The sequence below is a fragment of the Natator depressus genome, chromosome 8, assembly GCF_965152275.1.
Source record: "Natator depressus isolate rNatDep1 chromosome 8, rNatDep2.hap1, whole genome shotgun sequence".
Lineage (NCBI taxonomy): Eukaryota > Metazoa > Chordata > Testudines > Cheloniidae > Natator > Natator depressus.
Genome location: NC_134241.1, coordinates 98,727,175 through 98,747,613, shown reverse-complemented (window position 1 = coordinate 98,747,613; position 20,439 = coordinate 98,727,175). Strand labels below are relative to the sequence as shown.

The following is a 20,439-nucleotide window of genomic DNA, read 5'->3' as shown; positions in this document are numbered from 1 at the left end:
AGTTGCCTATAAACTACTACATCCCCTGCTCCCAGACTACTCACTATTGCTACTGGTCAGTGCTTGCCTCCTGCCCATTTTGCCTGTCTAGCTGCTTGACACCCAGTATGGTACACGTTTGAAAGAAAGGACTTTGCTTCTCAAGAAAAAATTCAGATGCAGTAGAATACAACGGATCAGCTCCTGTGCCGTTGCCCCATGAGGTAAGCCGTACAGTGATATATTAGGACCTGACATGAAATAACATGATTTACTGTGATACTACAGGATGCAAAGTGCCAGAATATGAAATGAAATGATTGTTTTAGTGATATATTCCAGTAAATTCAAGCTGCATCGACCTGATCTCCATTTCTAGGAGGCAAAGGAATGCACACCTGGCGAGGAATTCTCCCATTTTCCTTCTAGACACGGAGAAGTATGCTTCATTGGGATTCTCTTACCAAAGTGACAGATTAATCCTTTCTGTTACAGTGGGCCAAGACTAATAATAGTGCCCCCTTGACTTTCACTTCACCTCAGGGTGGGAAGTAAAAAAAAAAAAAAATCCTTTATATTGGAGTCTCCTGACCCAAGTTACCAAATCTCCTTTGAGTAGGCCGTAATCATTATTTCCATAGTGCTAGTATGGTGGCCATTCTGAAGGAAAGTAGGACAACAAAAAGAATCTCCCTGCCTCAAAGAGCTTCTAATCTAAACAGGCCACACAGATGGCAAGCCAAAGGAGCAGGAATATTTAGGGCACGCTTCATTAGTTCCATTTATGTGTTTTTCCTTTTCCGTTTCCTCACTCCCGCTCTGGATGGTGGGCAGGATGAGGGTTTTCAAAACCCTTCTGGGAGGAGCGTATCTGAAGGAGAAAGTATTGTGGGGGAGGGAGGCAAGGAACGTGCGCGTGAGGGTAGCATGTAAAGACACACTTTTGACAGCAGGAGACACAGAAGTTGTGTCTACTCCAGGGGATTTTGGTAAAGCCTTGCAAGGCTTCAGAGCCCGAGCGTTGACAACACAGCTATTTTAGAGCACGAGGCTGAGCCCCGCAAGTAGGGCTGGGAGGCTTATGGCTGTGAGCTGCGTAGACTTAGCCCTAGTGAATTGGATAGTTTCTGGCAGTCCTGCTCTGGTGTCAGGTAAACATGTTCTGAGCTCCCAAGCTGCCCAAGTCTTTCTGACACTGGGACTCTCACTGGTGCTCAGACCAGATTTAAATGTGACCTGGTGGAAAAAAAAACCCACAAGGCATCAGAGGCATGTCAAGGATCCCCAAACAATGGTGCTAGCACTGGAGAGACTGTTTAGCCAGAGTTCTCTACTGCAGACAAGGGCAGTTAGTCACGAAGCTTATATAACGCTGACAGACCCTGGTCGTAGGCAGGTGGGATCAAACCTGGGACCTTAGACGCTTAGTGTATGTGCCTCTAATACATGAACTAAAAGCCACCTGGCTCTTAGCCAAGGCTGTAGCAGAGTCATCCATCTCTAGCTGGGCTCTCTAGGTGCCACTTCTGGGGACAGAGCACCACCCCAAGCAGGCCTGGGTTACATTTGGACACAGTAAAGGGGTGTGAAGGGAGATGAATGGAGTGGGAGGCAGGAATTAGGAAGGTGAGGGCATGGAGACTGAACTGAGGTTTCTGAGTAAATCAGACAACCAAGACTGAGAGAAACAAAAACAAACAGTTTAAGGGAAATTGGCTGTACAACCTCCCTCTCTCAATGGTGGTTGTTTCCTTCATTTGCTGTTGCTTCAGGCCTTGGCAGCTACAGCCCAGCCCCTCCCTACATCAGATGATGTCTGCACCCAGATTCACACTCCATCTAATCTGTGGGATTAGCCTGCCATATCTGCATGCTACAGGTTGTACGTGTAATCGCTGCAAACCATCCAGGAGAAATTTGTAAGCCAGGCAAAACGGCCATGTGCTGAATGCACTGGGTTTGGATTCAGATATTAAACTGAAATATCGAACTCTGCCAAAATGTCTAACAAGATTTCGAAAATAACTTCGCTCTCACTCCAGGAGCTTAACTACCAAGGGATCCGATTTCTTCCACAAAAATTTCCAAAGCTAAAGCTAATACCTCATTTTACTTTTGGCAATGTCAGAAACAATGTCGAACTGAACTTGAAATGCACTCCATTTCCGGAGGCGAGGGGGGAGCTGTGATTTCCCATCACTCCTTATGACACTAATTATACACACAAGGCAACTTCATTTGCACTGAACAGAGTGGCTCAGTGCATGGTGGAGTTCACTCAGCTCAGATCCTTGCACTGCTGAGCGAGTCAAGCATGCACTGTAATGGCAGTCACAGCAAGCTTCTGATATGCTTCTCCAAGACTGGCTTGCTTTCTTCTCCCCCTCTGCCCCTCAACTCCCACTCTTCTTCCCAAAGCATAAAGTCTTTCCGGAAGACAATCAGAGATGACTTCCATCTAGTTCCTTCATCAGGCTACATTTGTCACCTCTTCTGCACATTTTGCTCCTTTCCTGTTTAATAGTATTTCATCACCACAATAAAACAGTATTTATAAAGCATCCCCCTAGCAGCGTGGCTCAGCCCAGACCTAGCAGGGGCAACACAAACAGTTACACATAGCATCAAACAAAGTCATACAGCATCCAGTTATAAATACACACTAATTAATAAATACCAAGTGCCCTATAATCTCCTATATTGGCTACTCCAGCATAGGATATGGGAACACCCTCTGAACCTCCATTCAGTGAGTCTTAGGCACTGTTCTGGCAGGTGAAGGGCATTACCTGCCCTGCCGCACAGTCCTGCAGAAGGGGTCCAGTCCCCAGATTAGCAGATCTCATGGGATCCGTGAAAGTGTAGGATCAGCATGAAGATAAGGGTCCTCCACTTTGGATCCTGTTTCCATGACTGCCTTCCTGGCAGCACAGCTGTTGTGAATATCTCTACTAGTCAGTTTCCTCAGAATGCACCTGACAGAGGAGGGGTTCGAAATGCAGAGCAGGAAAAAAAATGGGTGAGTCCTGATTTATCCACATTGGTTCCACTGGGTTGTGGGAGGGAAGGTGCTGCAGTGAACTGTTGTCTCCAGTCAGGGAGCCCCTGGAGAGAGGGTTCCTCAGAGGTATAGAAAGGGAAGGAAAAGTGTAATAGACATAGTACTCTCCACCTCCCTTTTCCACTTTTCTCCATATCATACGCCAGGATTCTGTCCCCATCCATCTGTGGAGCAGAGGAGACCACAGAAGCCTAACTAGCCAAACTAAACAGATCAGTACCATTAAGCACGGGGAGGGGTCCAGCACAGAGGCCAACAGTGACTAAAAGAGAAGAGGCTCCTGAGGTGGAAATGTTAGATTGATGTGGATGTCGAAGAAGCAGCTCTACTTCCTAGTGGACTACAGCAAAAGTTCCAACATCTGCTAACCTATGGAACAATAGCTCCCTTGAGAGGTGCAGGAGAGACATCACCATGAGGGACACAGGGAGAAGGTCTTGAATCTATATCAGTTGTTTCTTATTAAGGCCTTTACAAATCAACAGGGCCAGTCACAAATCCATCTGCTGCATTGTAAGCAGCCAACATAATGAGCACAGCGTAAGCGGTGACTGATGGGACTTGCTTGATAAACAGGGCCAGTTCCTCAGCATTTGGGGCTGTATAAGTAGGGGCATTGGCAGCAGATCGAGGGACATGATCATTCCCCTCTATTCGACATTGGTGAAGCCTCATTTGGAGTACTGTGTCCAGTTTTGGGTCCCACACTACAAGAAGGATGTGGAAAAATTGGAAAGTGTCCAGCGGAGGGCAACAAAAATGATTAGGGGACTGGAACACATGACTTATGAGGAGAGGCTGAAGGAACTGGGATTGTTTAGTCTGCAGAAGAGAAGAGTGAGGGGGGATTTGATAGCTGCTTTCAACTACCTGAAAGGGGGTTCCAAAGAGGATGGATCTCGACTGTTCTCAGTGGTAGCAGATGACAGAACGAGGAGTAATGGTCTCAAGTTGCAGTGGGGGAGGTTTAGGTTGGATATTAGGAAAATCTTTTTCACTATGAGGGTGGTGAAACACTGGAATGTGTTACCTAAGGAGGTGGTGGAATCTCCTTCCTTTGAGGTTTTTAAGGTCAGGCTTGACAAAGCCCTGGCTCGGATGCTTTAGTTGGGGATTGGTCCTGTTTTGAGCAGGGGATTGGACTAGATGACCTCCTGAGGTCCCTTCCAACCCTGATATTCTATGATTCTAATACAGTAAATCAGCATAACTCCATTGATTTACACTAGCCAAGAATCCAGCCCACGGATTGCATTCGATATTGGGGGCCCATTGCAATCCCTTGGCATCGAAACTAAAATATTTTAAGCCTATACAGTGAAATTACATGAAAACACACTGGGATTATTTTTACCCGGAATCCTCAGATTCCAACCCTTTGCAAACACGAGCTGGGCAATTTTCTTTCTATTTTTAGCAGTGCTGCTTTGTGCATGTCAGCCACCAAAAGCTCTGCTCCTCAGAACAACGCCTTCAGACAAGTAGACTGTTTCTTATAATTAAACAGCGCTACCAGGGCCACAGTGCGCTGGCGTGAGATGCTCAAAGGAGGAGAGGCCAAGGAAAAAGAGAGCTTGGGAGAGAGACACCTCCATCACTGGGTTTTTATTCCACGTGGCGACTCTGCAGACACTCACCTTGGCATACAAAGGAAGAGGGAGTTTCTCCAGGGTGGACACGGGCAGTGATGAACACCACTTTCTGCTCAGCTCCAGACCGCAGGTTTACTGAAAAAAAAAAAAATCCTTAAATTGGGTCCCCTATGCAGGACACAAAGGACCATTAATATTAAAGCGTATCCTTTTATTAAAATTGTTCATCCATTATACATGGGGATAATCTATAATTAATGACAGCAGCATTGCTAGCTATTCATATCATGCCCTATGAAAGACAGTGCAACAGCAAGGATCGCAAGTCTAATGACACAAAGCCAAGGCTGCAACAACAAAGTTAGTTTCCTTTTTAAAAACAAGATTTACCACAGTGAGTTTAACTGCATTGTAATTGCTCGCTCACTTGTGATAAATGTCCTGGAGCTACAAGAAAAGCAGTGGGGTTCCATTTCCCTTCACATTGTAAAGCCAATTGCAGCCTGCATTACACTTGATACAAGATTTAGCACCGTGCCAAAGAAAGGTAAAGTGCTGGCAAATGACATTTATTAGCATGGATGCTGCTTTCTTTTTCACTGTTTTGGCCCGGTTTTGTCTCTATCAAAACATAGACCAGATATATTCAAAATCAGCAGAGTATGCAAAACAAACAAGGACTAGATGCACTGAGGAACACTGGAGAGACTAATCGTTTTATAGAAAGCACTTCACCCTGCACTGAAATGCAGTCACCTCTGGGCGGGAACAGGACAGCTATTTAACAGCACATGGCACAACAGTTTCGAGTTGGTAGGGATGACAATTTTACTGTATCCATTTGAAATTACAGAAAGGGTGGGAGGGAGCTTTAGTAGTTAGAATGTAACCACCCCGTTGGAATTTAGCCAGGACTCTAAGGTTAACATCTAACAATTCAACCCCGATGTAGGGATAATAAAATAAAATACTTCAAACTATATTGTCCTGACTGTCTATTAAAACTGTAAACTCTGTGGGGCAGAGGGCATGTTTTCTTCAGTTTGCCACAGGGACAGTGCTTACAAACAGGCAATAAAAAATGCACTCTTGCAAAAAGGACCATGGGAATTTTGATGACCATATGAGGTCAGGACCTCAGGTACACATCTCATCTAGATCTAAAACACTCAAGGGGGTAACACTAAAACCAGCAAGACAAAATTGTGACAGACATCTCTGTTTTCAGTTTAATCCATTTCAAGTAGACAAAAAGTTTTAAAATATAAAACAAATAAATCTAAAATTCACAATGAATTTTTAATTACTCTCACACACAGTATGTACATACACACAGGGAGAGAAATATGGCTCTTTTAATAGCAAGCAAATTGTGAATCCTAATTATTTTTTTTTAATTTTCTTGTTTACAGACATTCTAATCCCAGCCAGTGGCAAATCTAAACCCACGATGACAAAAAAATAATAATAATCAGTACGTTTTTAGTTCTTCTCTGGAGGCAATTGGACCAGAGACCATAGCAGGATTCTTTTATATTTCTTTAGTCCCTCTAAATGTCCTACAGCTGTCCAGCCTACAACCCAGCCATCAATTCAGTCTTTGATACGCTAATGTCACTCTTCTCTGGTGTGTTTTTGAGCCCCAGAGGCAAAGAAATAGAAGAAAGAATGTCTCTGACAAAAGTAGCAGCTGGTGGGGGCAACCCTGTCTGCAGAAGAAAAGTGGGAGGCAGCAGAAAAGAATGCAAGAACATCAGCTAGAACCTGATGACCACCCTGTGTCATTAGCATTAACACTGAGTAATGCAGGAGGAAGGAGATAAATCAGCCCCCAACTCTGTCAAGTGAAAAGAGAAGCCCAGGATGTCTCCTGTAACTAGAGCTGCACTTTCTTCTATTTAAAAAAAATGTCTAGCATTAAAGAGGCAGATACTCAACTCAGTATATACAACCACGGCTAATCACACAAAAATAAAAATAAAATTGAATGGTGTTGACAATTTACACCAGGTAAGACTCTGCCCCATGCTTTTGAGATGACATATATAATACTTTATATAATATATATACACACACACTTTCTCTCTATATAATTATTATTAAGATTAGTAGATGATTAATTTTCCTCTAATGCTGGAAAGATTATTCCCCATTTGGGGCCTGATCCAAAGCCCACTGAAAGCAATAGAGACATTGCATTGATTTCAGTGGGCTTTAGCTCAGACCCTACATTCAAGCCCCATAAAATGTCTTTCACTCCTCCTCCATACACATTAGGGAGGGTCAGTACTGCGTGAGCTGCAAAGGACGGGTTAATCCCTTACTACATGGAATCTGGTAAATAACTTCTTGAAATATGACAGGTTTCAGAGTAGCAGCCGTGTTACTCTGTATTCGCAAAAAGAAAAGGAGTACTTGTGGCGCCTTAGAGACTAACCAATTTATTTGAGCATAAGCTTTGGTGAGCTACAGCTCACTTCATCGGATGCATTCAGTGGACTTGAAATATACTTGAAATATATATTCTTGAAATGTATTTATCACAGGGAATATATACTTACACATTTTCATGTTAATTTCTATACAGATTTTCTCTCTTTTTATAATTAAATTGTCAAGAGCAAAAACATATTAAAAAAAGTCCTCACTTGTGATCTTAAATAATACCTTGGAGTACTCATATAGAAAGCACTTTTTAAAACCCATTTACTTATTTTATTTGTGCTGTTTATCACTGTTAGGTGTCTGGTTAGTTTAGTTTTGTTTACAGTCTGTTTCACTCCTCACTGTTTGGGTTGCAGAACCTGCAGGAAAACATCTAAACCGAAATCCCACCACCCTCCCACTAGAACAGGGGAGGCCAACCTGAGCCCAAGAAGGAGCCAGAATTTACCAGTGTACATTGCCAAAGGGCCACAGTAATATGTCACCAGCCCGGCCGATCAGCGCCTCCCCCTCCCTCCCGATCAGCTGTTTCGTGGCATGCAGGAGGCTCTGAGGGAGAAGGGGAGGAGCGAGGGCACGGCCGGCTCAGGGGAGGGGGCGCCGGAAGGGGTGGAGTGGGGCCAGAGCCAGGGGTTGAGCAGTGAGCACCCCCCGGCCCATTGGAAAGTTGGCACCAGTAACTCCAGCCGTGGAGTCGGTGCCTGTACAAGGAGCCGCATATTAACTTCTCAAGAGCCGCATGTGGCTCCAGAGCCCCAGGTTGGCCACCCCTGCACCTGCACTAGAAAGTCACGACGTTATCTTTTATAAACATTTTTCTTAAAAATTACATTTTGGAAGATTGTCTTTAAAAGTAACTTTTGGGCTTAAGCATATTGGTATTGGCTTTTAAATGCAGCTAGTGCTTGTGACAGATGCTGGCTAGTTAGCTGTGGAAAGCACAATTCTCTGTTTAACAGATCCAGCACAAGATGCAGGCTCCCCTATGCTACCCTCTAGGTATGCCTGAACTCTAACCTGGAAGAGACACGATGATTCGGGAGACACGAGTTCAGTATCCATTGGCCTGTTCAATAGTTCAGCTTCCCTTCAGAGGCTGGCAATCAGGGAACCAATTAGGGTTGATGTGGACACCTGTCCACAGGTTACTGGACTACAAGTGCCATACTTTTTTCTTTTAGTCCATCCAACAGCTGTCAGATAGCAAAGACAAGAGACTGACGTTTGGGTTCAGACCTAACACCCATAGTCTTGAGAATTTCAGGTTGGGATCTGAACTTTATATACCTGAGGCCCATATCTAATAACAGCTTTCATTCTTTTCTGACCTTGGGTTGGAATCAGAGCAGCAATTTACACCTGAAAATCTCACCGTAGATGGTGCTGTCCCAGGGCACGCCCTTGTGGCCTGTGACCCTGTAGGTCCTTAAAGGAACCCTCCTGGTCCCAGACCCTTAAAAGGAGCAATGCAACAATGGTTTGGGATGGCCCTATACCTTCCCTCTCCCATACACTAACTCTTCCCCAGACCACGTTCCTCTCTCCCAATGATTGCTTCAACTGCTTGCCGGGAGACATGGAACAGGGTAACTACCCTCTCTGGCCTTAAAGGGCCAGTACCCCGTTACACATGTATCACATTACCAATCCCCAATACAGCCAGTCCTACCACCATTTCTATGTTTGTATGGATCACATATTCTCAGTCTTGTAACTTTCCCAAGTTGTATCTTGCAAACACTGAAACACAAATTTTACACTTTAAAATAAGTCCAGTTTTTGCAGCCATGGAGTTCTCCTTAACCCACGCAGTGAGAGTATTTTCCACTCTCTCTCTCTTTCAGTGTGATACTTAGTCATCTTTTTTGAAAGGCAGCTATTGAGCAACAGACTTCAAGGCAAAATGAGTGAAACTGTATCTGGTCCTGTCTTTACTGCTATTTGATACAGCTACCCAAAAAACAAATGGCCTTCCTTTAAACTTCAATCTTATATTGTGAATCCTTCCTATTTTGGAATCGCAAAACTCAAAATTAAAATTATAGAGATTTGAAAGGCATGACTTGTTTAGCAGATGCCAGAGTGTTTAAGAAGTTCAAATAAAGAAAAGCAAGGTTTCTTTCGCCATCACTTCCCGAGTGCACAGAGTTCAACTTTCAGCTGCTTTCAACTACCTGAAAGGGGGTTCCAAAGAGGATGGATCTCGACTGTTCTCAGTGGTAGCAGATGACAGAACGAGGAGTAATGGTCTCAAGTTGCAGTGGGGGAGGTTTAGGTTGGATATTAGGAAAAACTTTTTCATGAGGAGGGTGGTGAAGCACTGGAATGGGTTACCTAGGGAGGTGGTGGAATTTCCTTCCTTAGAGGTTTTTAAGGTCAGGCTTGACAAAGCCCTGGGTGGGATGATTTAGTTGGGGATTGGTCCTGCTTTGAGCAGGGGGTTGGACTAGGTGACCTCCTGAGGTCCCTTCCAACCCTGAGATTCTATGATTCAAGGCTTTGTAAATGCACAGCACCAAATTTAGAAAATTCATAACAGTAAAATTAAATGGCAATATAGCCACTGGAATGTATTTTCATTAAAGAGAAAATGAGTTGAATTATTACTGCAGATTTGTTTTCATTTTTCACTGCAGTGGTATCACACCATTATCCACAAGAGACAGCCAAAGTTTTTCAAATCCACTCTGAAAACCACCACCACCACATGATGGAATGGGTGCTTTTGCCCAGGTGTGAGCTGAAATCACCAAATTGTGTTCCACTGGCTGTTATTCCCAGTTGTTCTCTTTGCTTGCAGTGTTGTGGCAGGCCTCGCTACCCATGCACATTCCTCTCCTACCTCTCATGGCTGCACTCTTGTTTGAAGAAAAAAAAATATCCTTAAATAAAAACATGTGCAGGCCTAGGGTGGCCAAAGCCAACCTAAATAATGTTAAAATCAACAGCCGCTCCAGCTTTAAACTATTCACTTGAGTGATAGGTTCAGCACAGAACAAATGTTCTACTCAAAAGAAATCCTGATGGACTCTAGCTAGAGACAAAGAATTATGCAGCATGTAAATGAACATATATACTGATAAACAGGGGTGAAAGTAACTTAAAGGACTTACCAGTACTCCGGAGTCCTGAGCAGGGGGGCGTGGCCTTGACCAGAAGAGACGGGGCCTTTAAATAACCGTACCCTTTAAATCATTTAAAGGCCCCAGGGCTCCAGCTGGGAGCCCCCAGGCCTTTAAATTACCCCCAGAGCTACCAGCTGCAGAGGCAGCTGGGAGCCCCAGGGCTCAGAGGCGATTTAAAGGGCCACGGGCTCCGGCCGCCGCTACCGCAGCGGGGCTCCAGGCCCTTTAAATCACTGCCGGAGCCCTGCCGCCGCTACCCCAGGGCTCTGGCAGCGGGGCTCGGCGGGTGCTTTAAAGGGCCCAGGGCTCCGGCCGCTGCGGGGAGCCCGGGGCCCTTTAAAGTGCCAGCCTGGGAAAGGCTCTTGCCAGTACGCCATACCAGACCGGACTGGCTTACTTTCACCTCTGCTGATAAAGGACCAGTTTCCAACTGCTCCTGCCTTAGTGCACAAAGGAAAAGAGGGAGGTCAGACTGGCAAACTCCAACTTGCACATCCACACAGGGGCCAGCCCCTGCTGCTTGTACCCCATTCTGCCAGTACAAGAAGGGAGTGTTAGTGACACCAGCGCTGCTACATAATCCACTAGGAATGTGGCAGCATAGCCAGGACACAGGCGATCTCTGCACCAGCCACACCCATCACAGCAGGGAGCACATGCTCACTCTTGTAAAGGGTGCAGCCGTTGCCATGCCTGATTATCCTTCTGCAGTGCCTCAAAGAGGATTCTTCTGCTTGTGAAGAACATCTCCAGGAGCTACGGCTGATGCAGTGGTCCCCTGAACCTCAGCCACCCATGAAAACATGGCTTTGAAGCCAAAATAGGTATATGGTTAAACTAGAGATGGGCCTTGAGCCACGAGGCTGGATGCAGATTCTTAATTCACCGAAGTGTGGGAGTAATTTCCTGATGCCAGGTCAGACCACAAGAGCCAGAATTCAGCAAAGAGGCTGGTGTATGGGAGATTTCCACCTCAGAAGGATTCAGATTCACGGGAGATGGTCATAGATGTAAAAGTTATACATGGTATTAAGGCTGACGGAACCAGACGAAGGTGTAGAATATGCTCTCTTAGTCCCTTTTCTCAATTTTACTTCAGGTTGCTGCCTCAGAAAAACCACAACTGGACACCATCAACAGACTCAGAAGAAAAGCCAAAAACTGAATCTTCATGGAAAGCAAACTCCCCTCCGGGGCTGAAGAGAGGGCTGGGGGGGGGGGGTGTAAGGTGGGGACAGTTGTACTAAGGCCATGAGCTCAGGGAAGCTCCCCAAACGTCTAACTCGGGTGAAATGAGAGAGCTGGGGGCCCAGTGAATATGACCTACTGAGGCCCCAAATTTCTCTCAACAGTTATGCTTCCTTCCCTTGGGCATGGAACTGGGAGTCCTAGGAGATCTGCATCTATTACCTGTGCCGTCACACTCCCACTGCATTGAATTTGCACAAGTCATTTAATCTATCAGTGCCTGAGTTTCCCACATCTAAGATACGGGTAATGATACAAAGATCTGTGGAAGAAAAGCAACACAAGCCTTATTATTAGAGGTGGCCCCTCAAAGTCAAGGCTGAGATGCATTGGTGGGACACTGTGGGGAAGTTCTCAGTGCCACTACCCACGCTTTACCTCTTCCATAGAAAAGCAGAAGTCCACAGTCACCAGGGCTTTGAATCTTTCATCAGACCGATCGTCACATTTCAATTAAAGACACATGTATAAATTTTTGCGTAGCCTTTTTGAAACATGGGCTGTCGACAAAATAACCTAATACGACACTGTCTGAGTCTCCAGTACTTTGAAGTATAAGCTGGGCTGTTGCAAGTGTTTTGTACTCAAAATATGGTTAGTTGGAAACATCACTAAGGTCTCCATGGAGTGAATAAAACCCCATCACAGTAAGAAGAGTCTAATCCAAAGCACGCCACTGTATTACATTTCACTCCACCGTCTCTGCGTCCAACAGAACTATTGTAACATCTGTCTCCAAAGTTAACGCTGATCTTATTGTTGTCCTGACTGCCTGGTCTCTACCTCATTACCCTACTTTAACAGCATTTACTGTACTCCGGTGTTTCCTGAGAGACCAGATTAGCACCTAATTCCATTTATTTTTTTGTTATTTCTGGTCGCAAATGTCATTTCAGGCAAGACTGCATGTCTCAGCAACGCTCTCAGCAAGAGAAAGCAATTTTGGCCAACCTTGAATCCCTTTGGGCTTGGTAGGTCAAGGAAGCACAAGCTTGTTGTGCCTGTTCATACTTTGTTCGGAGGCCTCCTCCCACAAGCTTCTTTCCTGACATATCGGCTGAACTGTGTAAAGAAACCTGCGGCCATGGGCTGCATTAGGTGAAAATGATCCTACTTGGACTGCAGGCACACACACGCAAGGACTGAACCACGCTTTTCAAAGGACTGCTGCCAGCATTTTCGCTTTTCTAGTCTCTGTTGAAGGAAGTGGGGTTCTAGGTTTCGAGCCTGGAAACAGGGCATCTGCCAAAGTGCAATTCAGTTCCTCAGACAGTAACTCCTGGTTGTCAGCCAAGCCAAGTAGAGGCTCGAGGATGCACCCTCCCCACTGTCCATTTTCTCCAGGCTCACCTGCCGTTCTGATGTCTTTATCTCTACTCCTAGAACAAATCAAAACAGGAGCAAAACCTTCTCATTGTCTCATGACAATTTCGGTATTGCCTGCTTCCAGTCAGGCCCGAAATACCACAGCATCTCATGCTTTTTCAGATCTTCTGCCCCCACCTGGAACCCAGCAAAGCTTAGGCTCATGCTGATGAAAAATCTATTTTATAAAAAGTAAATTGAATGTCTATAAACCCTCCCCTTCCCCAAACTCTCCTCACCACTCAAAAGGTTACGTTTCAGTTCTGGAGACACTGGCACTCTCTTGATTTAATTACAATAGATTGGCCTATCGGTGTGTACTTTCACCTAAGAGAGACAAGCTGGGTGAGGGAATAGCTTTTATTGGACCAGCTTCTGTTGGTGAGAGAGACAAGTGACCTGAAGAAAAAGCTTGTCTCCCTCACCAACAGAAGTTGGTCCAATAAAAGCTAATACCTCACTCACCTTGTCTCACTAATATCCTGGGACCAACATGGCTACGACATGGCCTAACCTAACTCCTGGTGTGGTACCAAGCTATAAAGCGTGGATCTTGACCCATCCTCTCCAAAGTTTAGGTGCAGAATTTCCGTCCAGAGCTCTGTGGTTTGAGCACTGGCCTGTGAGTTCAATCCTTGAGGGGGCCATTTAGGGATCTGGGGCAAAAATTGGGGATTGCTCCTGCAGGGGGTTGGACTAGATGACCTCCTGAGGTCCCTTCCAACTCTGATATTCTATGATTCTCTCAGCTTACTATGGCCCTATCAGCATGTTCTGAAGTTCCGTTGAATTCAAAGGCACTTAAGCATGTTCTGAATTTAAGCATGCACTCAAATGCTTTGCTGAATTGGGGCCTACATAGAAAAAGGTCTCTCTGAGATCGTTATTGCAACATCTTTTTAATCTTGGGAGAGCATTCTACCATTTATCCCCTATACACCATGTTGTTCCCAAAACAACTTCTTTTTACATTTCTCTTAGCTGTTTTAAAGTATTATTTAACCCCGTTACTCTGGCAGCATAGAAATTACCAGGACCATTACAATGGGCCTGTGAGAGTGTGTGCTTTATTGATGTGTACACTGACCTATTATCAAATGGATTCTGCTGACCATGGAAAAATACAAATTGGGTATTATATTTGCATGCTACTTTTATTGTGCCCTTGTGTCTTCGTAAAAAGATAAAGTTTGGGCTAATAAAAATAAAACATTTCTGGAGCTCATATAAGCAAATGTTTATGTAGGCAGATAACAAATTGGTTTATCATTTAAGGGAACATAAATATCATTATAATCATCCTTAGGCAAAATGGGTTGGTGGCTTTTGCTTAGCTTTCAGCTTTCATTTGCAAATCAATTTAATGTAGCACAGTGTCTCAAAGACAGGATGTCGCAGGGTTAATACTTTTCCTTCTGTTCTCCCCCTGCCCCTGACTCTGAGACCTGGGAGTTGGACTAGCTTGAGTTCAGAGCAAATTAAATATATTCTAGTTAGAAAGAGAGAAAAGGAGCATTTAGATGTATGTTATGTGTGAGAATCCTACTGGGGCGCAAACAAAAGAAAAGACCCCTCCCAAAGCATTCTGAAGGTAGAGGCTGAAAGAGTTAACCACAGACCTTTGTGCCACTACGGCTCTGGATGTGTAATGCACATATGATCTCCTTGCCTAGATGCTTCTTTCTTCCTTTACTCCTTTAGTCTTTTGCAACAATGACTCTTTCATCCCTTCTGACAACCAATGATCTCCAAGAGAATGTGGCAAAGTGAACTTTGGTGACAGTTTAACTAGGCAAAGATGATGCAACAGCCTGAATTCTATTTACCAGAATGACTTGACCTATTAAAATCCAGACCAGTGCACCAGTTCCATTCCCCTTCCTTGCCACTTTCCCACTCTTCCCCTCCCACTTTATTCCAAATGGCAGGGTATTTTGGAGGGGTGCTCTGCGGAGGGGAGGCTATGTAAAATTGTTTCAACGTTAATGCTCGACTGAATTTTCAACTTAATAGCCCAGTGCGGGGATATGATTGTAAAGCAAAAGGCCAGAAATAGCTCCTGGTAAAAATTTTCTGAAGCGAGTTCAAAGAACACCACTTAGCTGCTTGGAAAATCAGAAATGGCAAAGGATTGTTTAGCAGGTTCTCCCCACCCTCCCCAAACCCATTTTTTTGTTTTTAATCTTCATGAAGTCTTGGAAGCAAACATTTTTCCATCTGGGCTTCATGACACTGTCATGCCTGATACTCCTCTAAGGAAGGGAAATTAAACAGCATGCAAAGACTGCTAGTTTATACGTATATGTCTTTTTTTCCAAAACAGGGCTTTGCATTTAGATTATTCATCCACATCTGAACTTTGGAATGTAAAATCCCATGAAGAGGGAACAGAAAACAGGAATATGAATAGCACATTATTTGACTCAAATGGCCAAGGGGATGGCAACTTGCAATTAAGGTTGCAGACAGTAGCATTTAATGTCACCTACCTGCATCACTATCATATAACTATTTAGCAGACAGGGCCGCAGCCTGCTTTCTTTTTCCCTTTCCTGCTATGATATTTATAAAGTCAAGTTGTAGTGCAGATAAACCCCTTCCTCTCCAGAGACCAAGGGAAGGCAGTAAATTATGGGAAGGCTAAGTGGTACATCAAATGTCTCTCCTCAAAGCCATATATCATCTTGTTAAATTTGATGTATAATCCCAGAACCCCAGAAATCATTCCAAGAATCACAGAAAATGCAGAAGTGTCCTTCAAGTGATATAGTACAAGAAAGTAAAGTCTACCTACAGAAAAACATTCTAGCCATGTTTTGCTAAAAGTCTCTGCTTTACATGGGACGCACTAGACATCATCCCCTAAAGCACGGCACAATGGGCATTCACCTTTTCTGCTTGGACAGATGTACATTTTTTTGCAACATTAAACCACAAAATGAACCAAAAAAAGACACTTCACCTATTTAAAAAAAAAAAAATCACCCAGTGTTTTACTGCCCCTTTCAGTGCAGATGCACTGCTCCTGTTACCACCAATAATAACTCTTTCCACAAGAAGATCCCCAAATGCTTTAATGGGGCAGAGACTGGTTTTTAGTCTGTGTTTGTAAAGTGCCTAGCTCAGTGGGGTCTTGGTCTATAACTAGGGCTTCTAGGGGCTACAGTAATAGAAAATATAACAGATTACTAATAATGATGATGAACTAAGCCTCACAACCCCACGGTGAGGCACAACCCCCCACAGAAAGTCTGTGACAGTTTCAGAAATGGAACGCAGACCGCTCAAGTCCCTGCCTTGTCCCTTATAACCACATGGCCATCCTTCCCTTTTGCACGTACAATTGCTGCCCATGTAGGATCCTGAGTTCCCTTAGTACAAAGGTCATGCAGGCTAAAATACACATGCAAGAAATTCCCATTTGTGGCTAGTCTCAGTTCCCTGCCCTTTATTTCATTTGTGTCTTTTATGTGGTTTTTAAAATGGGGACTGAGAGTGGATGTCTGGTAACCAAGTGCTGCGAGGCAGCACGGCATCGGCTCTCCTAACTGTTGGAGGCTAAAGCCAGATTTGGCTGCTCCAGGTGTTGTTTCGTTGAAAGATGAGGGTTATTTACTGCAGAAAGAAAAGTTACATTCTCATGAGCATAGGGTATATTGCCAGCCAGAAACAGACAGGGCAGTCTAGTGGTTGGAGGAGGAATATGACAGTCAGGACTTCTTGCTTCTGTTATTTCCAGTTCTGCCACTGATTTGCTGTGTGTTTGAATTTAACCATGCATTAAATGGGGAAAATCAGACCACCTCAAAAGAGAAAACCAAAGTCTAATTAATTAGTACTCAAAAACTCCCTGAGATTCTGAGATTTTGGGCCCTGGCCATTCCTAATGGCTCTTTGTGCCATTCCAGGGGTACAAAAAACACTTCAAGCTGCCTTAAGACAGCAGCTGAGGATTCCCCTGACAAGGGAGCTGCACTTAGCCCCCTTGGTGTAAGGAATATTTTAAGGATGACAGGGAGTATGTCATGTGTAGAAGAGGGTTAGGCCAGAGCAATGTGCTCCTGCAATCCTGGAAGGTGGCTCCACGGACAATCCTGGCTGGTTATCCACTGGCACATTAGAGCAGGCCTGAGGCTGCTCTACCATGTGCCAGAAGTCAATTTTGCCCCTTTGCAGCCCCCAGGATCAGTGAGGAGGAAAGTTGGTTGAAATCCACATAACACCCCAGACCCATCCAGATAAGCCAACTGTAGGGATCTGTTCCGGAAGAGACCATGGCAGTGCAAAATATTCATCATTACATTGCGATCAATAAGATAGCTGAAATTGCTTTCTGTATTCCTACCTTTCAGACACTGATTTGGAATGACATGAACTTCTATGAAGCATGCACTTAATAAAATACTGATTGTGGGAACACAGACTCATAAAAGGAGCCTGAATAACTGCACACCCGCCAGATTAGCACCTGCATGTTAATGGATGGGGAACATGTGGTATTCTAATTATTTTTGCCTTGTATTGGATCCTCCTTGTGAGGAATGAGTGGTATGGACAGAGTTAAGCAGAACAAAACCTTCACTGCACAAGAGTCCAGGAGAAAGCAGTGATCCCCCCAGCACGAAAGCGAAAGGTGTGCTGCAGAAGAATTCCGCTTCCCTTGAACTATGACTGCATATTCTCTGCTAGCCAAGTGAGTGGTCAATAAAAAACAACCTGCTGAAATTAGATTAATGGGTGGCAGTGTTTCTCAAACGTGAGGCTGGCCGCTTTTGGGAAGCTCTGACCTTCTTCCAGAAGAGGCTCAAGCCAGCACAAAGAAAAAAGGCAAAAGAAAAAGATTGTTCTCTTTTGTGCTTAGGATTTACCCAAACCAGAATTTGGTATTAAATGTTTAGCACTGAATACTAAATGCTCAGTGGATGGTCCCTCATTAGCTGAGTCCAACGATGAAATGACTCAGCAAGAAAGAAAAATAGCAGACCGTCCTCAGCCAGGACTAAAACAAACCCCTCTTATGCACCATCCCCACCACTAATCCAGAGGTATGTTTGCTCTCTTTTGTCAGACATGGAGTCTGCTCTCTGAGGAGCGCTCTTAAGGTAGCTGCCAGAATTCCATCATCTGACTTTATCCCCACATGCAACATTTCCGAAGGGCCCGTTTCTCCACTTTTACACCAGCGTAATTTCACTGACTTCAATGGTGTTACATCTGATTTACACCAGTGTAAGAGACAGGAGAATCAGGATCAAATCTCCATTCTATGATGTCTGGCAGATTATATCTGGATTTTTATAGACCCCGATCCCAAGGTTGGCAGAGAAGAGCTTAGCTTTCTCCTGCTACAGCAGTGGACCCCAAACTTTTTATCTTGTGCCCCCCCTTACCTTTGTCTGCACCTCCCCGCTCCTACCCCCCCAGGAGCCGGGAGTAGGGGACATAGACAGAGGTAAGGGGCCAAGGCTGAGGGCCAGCAGCCAGGGCCCTGGGTGCGGTGCCGGCAGCGGAGGTGGGTGGCACTCCCTCCCCGCCCCCATAGGGGCTGACCCAGGCCCCAGCCATACCCCCCCCTTAACATTCCTCGGTGAGTCAGCTTCCCATTAGGGGGCCGTGCCCCACAGATTGGGGACCTTTTCTCTCCAGTGCACAGAATACAATGCTGGGCCAGCCGTGGGAAATGAATTAAGTCCCCCCAGCACATTGTCAGTGGGATGTGCGGGTCAGTTTGGAGAGGACCGTCACTTGTGGAGTGTCTTAAAACTGGTGTAATTTACACCTTCATCCCGCCCCCCCTTCCTCAGTGAGTAAATTACACTCACCACCGAGGGTGGCACCTGGTCTGGCAGTGAGTGTCATGGAGGATCTCCAGGGAGAGGGGCAGAGCTGAAACGAAAACCAGGTGGTGGGTTTCCCTTCCTGTCTGGCCCTGGGCTGCAGTGAGCCAGGCCTTCTATCTTTACTCCAGACACTGGCTGAGGGAAGCCCTGTTATATTTTTTGTCCATTAAAGCGACAAACAAAATGCCTGCCCTTTAAGGGGGCAAGGGAGTCATGCTTGCCCCTTGAAGGTCCAAAGAGAGATATAACAGGGCTTCCCACATCAAAAGTTCTTTTCACTAACTTTCCTCTTTTACAGCAAGTCCACCATAAAGGTGTTTAAACTCCATCAAGGTGTATGGGATCTTTTCCTGCTCTGACAGGGCTGTCATACGGGATAATATACCGTCTTCCTCACAATGGGCTAACAAAGGGTCCTCACACAGATGTGATTCCTCCTTACAATGATGGTAAACAGCACATTAACTTTGTGTGCATGCCAGTGTCTGCAAATTCTATGTAACTGTCCTTTCTGTGCCATAATTAGTTAGCAATATCTTTCAGAGGGGCATTGAGTCTGAATAGTATATTGTAGATCTAAACCCATTCACATTTATATTACACACACCCCTTAAAAGTTGTGTGAGCATCATGAAACCTGCCTTGCCAGCAAGCTGTATTTAAAATAGATATAATCTCCCACAAACCTACAGAGAGATTTTAATTAAAGTCAAAGGACCCTTTAACAGAGAGAGAGACAAAACATCTAGCAGAGCTAGAATTAATTTTAAAAATGCTCCATTTTGAAGCCGAACGGATTGTTCTCAGCCATCATGTATTTAAAGGATGGGGCATGTCAAAGATGGGAATGTCAAGTGAGAGATGCTGTGAAACCCCAAAGGACAGGAAGGGTGTCGGAAAACCAGACACTGCAATTTCTGGAGCAGAACTATTTTGCTGCATACGTCATGTTTGTGCCTGTCCCAAGTTATCCAGGAAAACCTCTGTATTCCCTTTCATAAAAGCATTGACATTAGAGCTGCCAGAGACCTTTTAACTCACCTAGTCCATCCTCCTCAGACCAGTACCCAGTTTCCTTGGAAAACTGTTCCAAGTCTCATCCTGAGGATATTTTTCCTGCTCTCCAGACAAAATGTTCCTTTGTTCAATTTTATCCCATTACTTCTATTACTATCTTGTTGGGACTCATACCCTCTCGTTCAATAACCTCTTCTCCTTCCTTGATGTTTACACCCTTAAATACTTCTAATCTGTCGCCTCTTCTTCAGGAATGAGACATTCCAGCGAAGCTAAGTATTTTTCTTGCATTCAGCCTTTACCACACAGACCGACCACTAACCGAATACAGCATTACAGTTCCTACATCCCTATGAACTGTCCTACAACCCAGTTTTGCCACAGTCTCTTGGAGGAACCCCTTCGATGTGCCAGACCCCCAAGGGGTCTCACTCTTTCTTCAGGGAAGTCCACGCAGCCTCACCATCTCCTGACACTGAACCTTTGGGGCTTCTGCACTCCTCCTTCACACCGCAAGCTCTGCTCAGCAAGTCCAGCTGAGACAGACTCCTGGTTAGAGACTTGTAGACCCATCAGGGACCAATGCACCTCACCCAGGATGTGCAGTGACACTCAAACCGCATTTTGAAAACAGTTGGGTTAATCAGTCAACTGGAACACAGCATTGGAAGTCCTTAGGTTAGCCCAGAGAAATTGAAGTTAAAGCATAGGTCAGTCTGCTCAGCCCACAGCGGTTCACCAGCCAAACCATAGTGCATTCCATTTAC

The 20,439-nt window shown here is 44.9% G+C and overlaps 1 protein-coding gene across 1 annotated transcript in view; it reads right to left on the bottom strand.

Moving 5' to 3' along the window:
* BEND5 (BEN domain containing 5) overlaps positions 1 to 20,439 on the bottom strand; it is a 1,373,097-nt gene that overhangs the window by 286,010 nt on the left and 1,066,648 nt on the right. Inside the window, exon 7 of the mRNA XM_074961769.1 lies at positions 4,678 to 4,767. Coding sequence (XP_074817870.1) covers positions 4,678 to 4,767 — 90 coding nt within the window. The remainder of the gene's footprint in view (positions 1 to 4,677; positions 4,768 to 20,439) is intronic.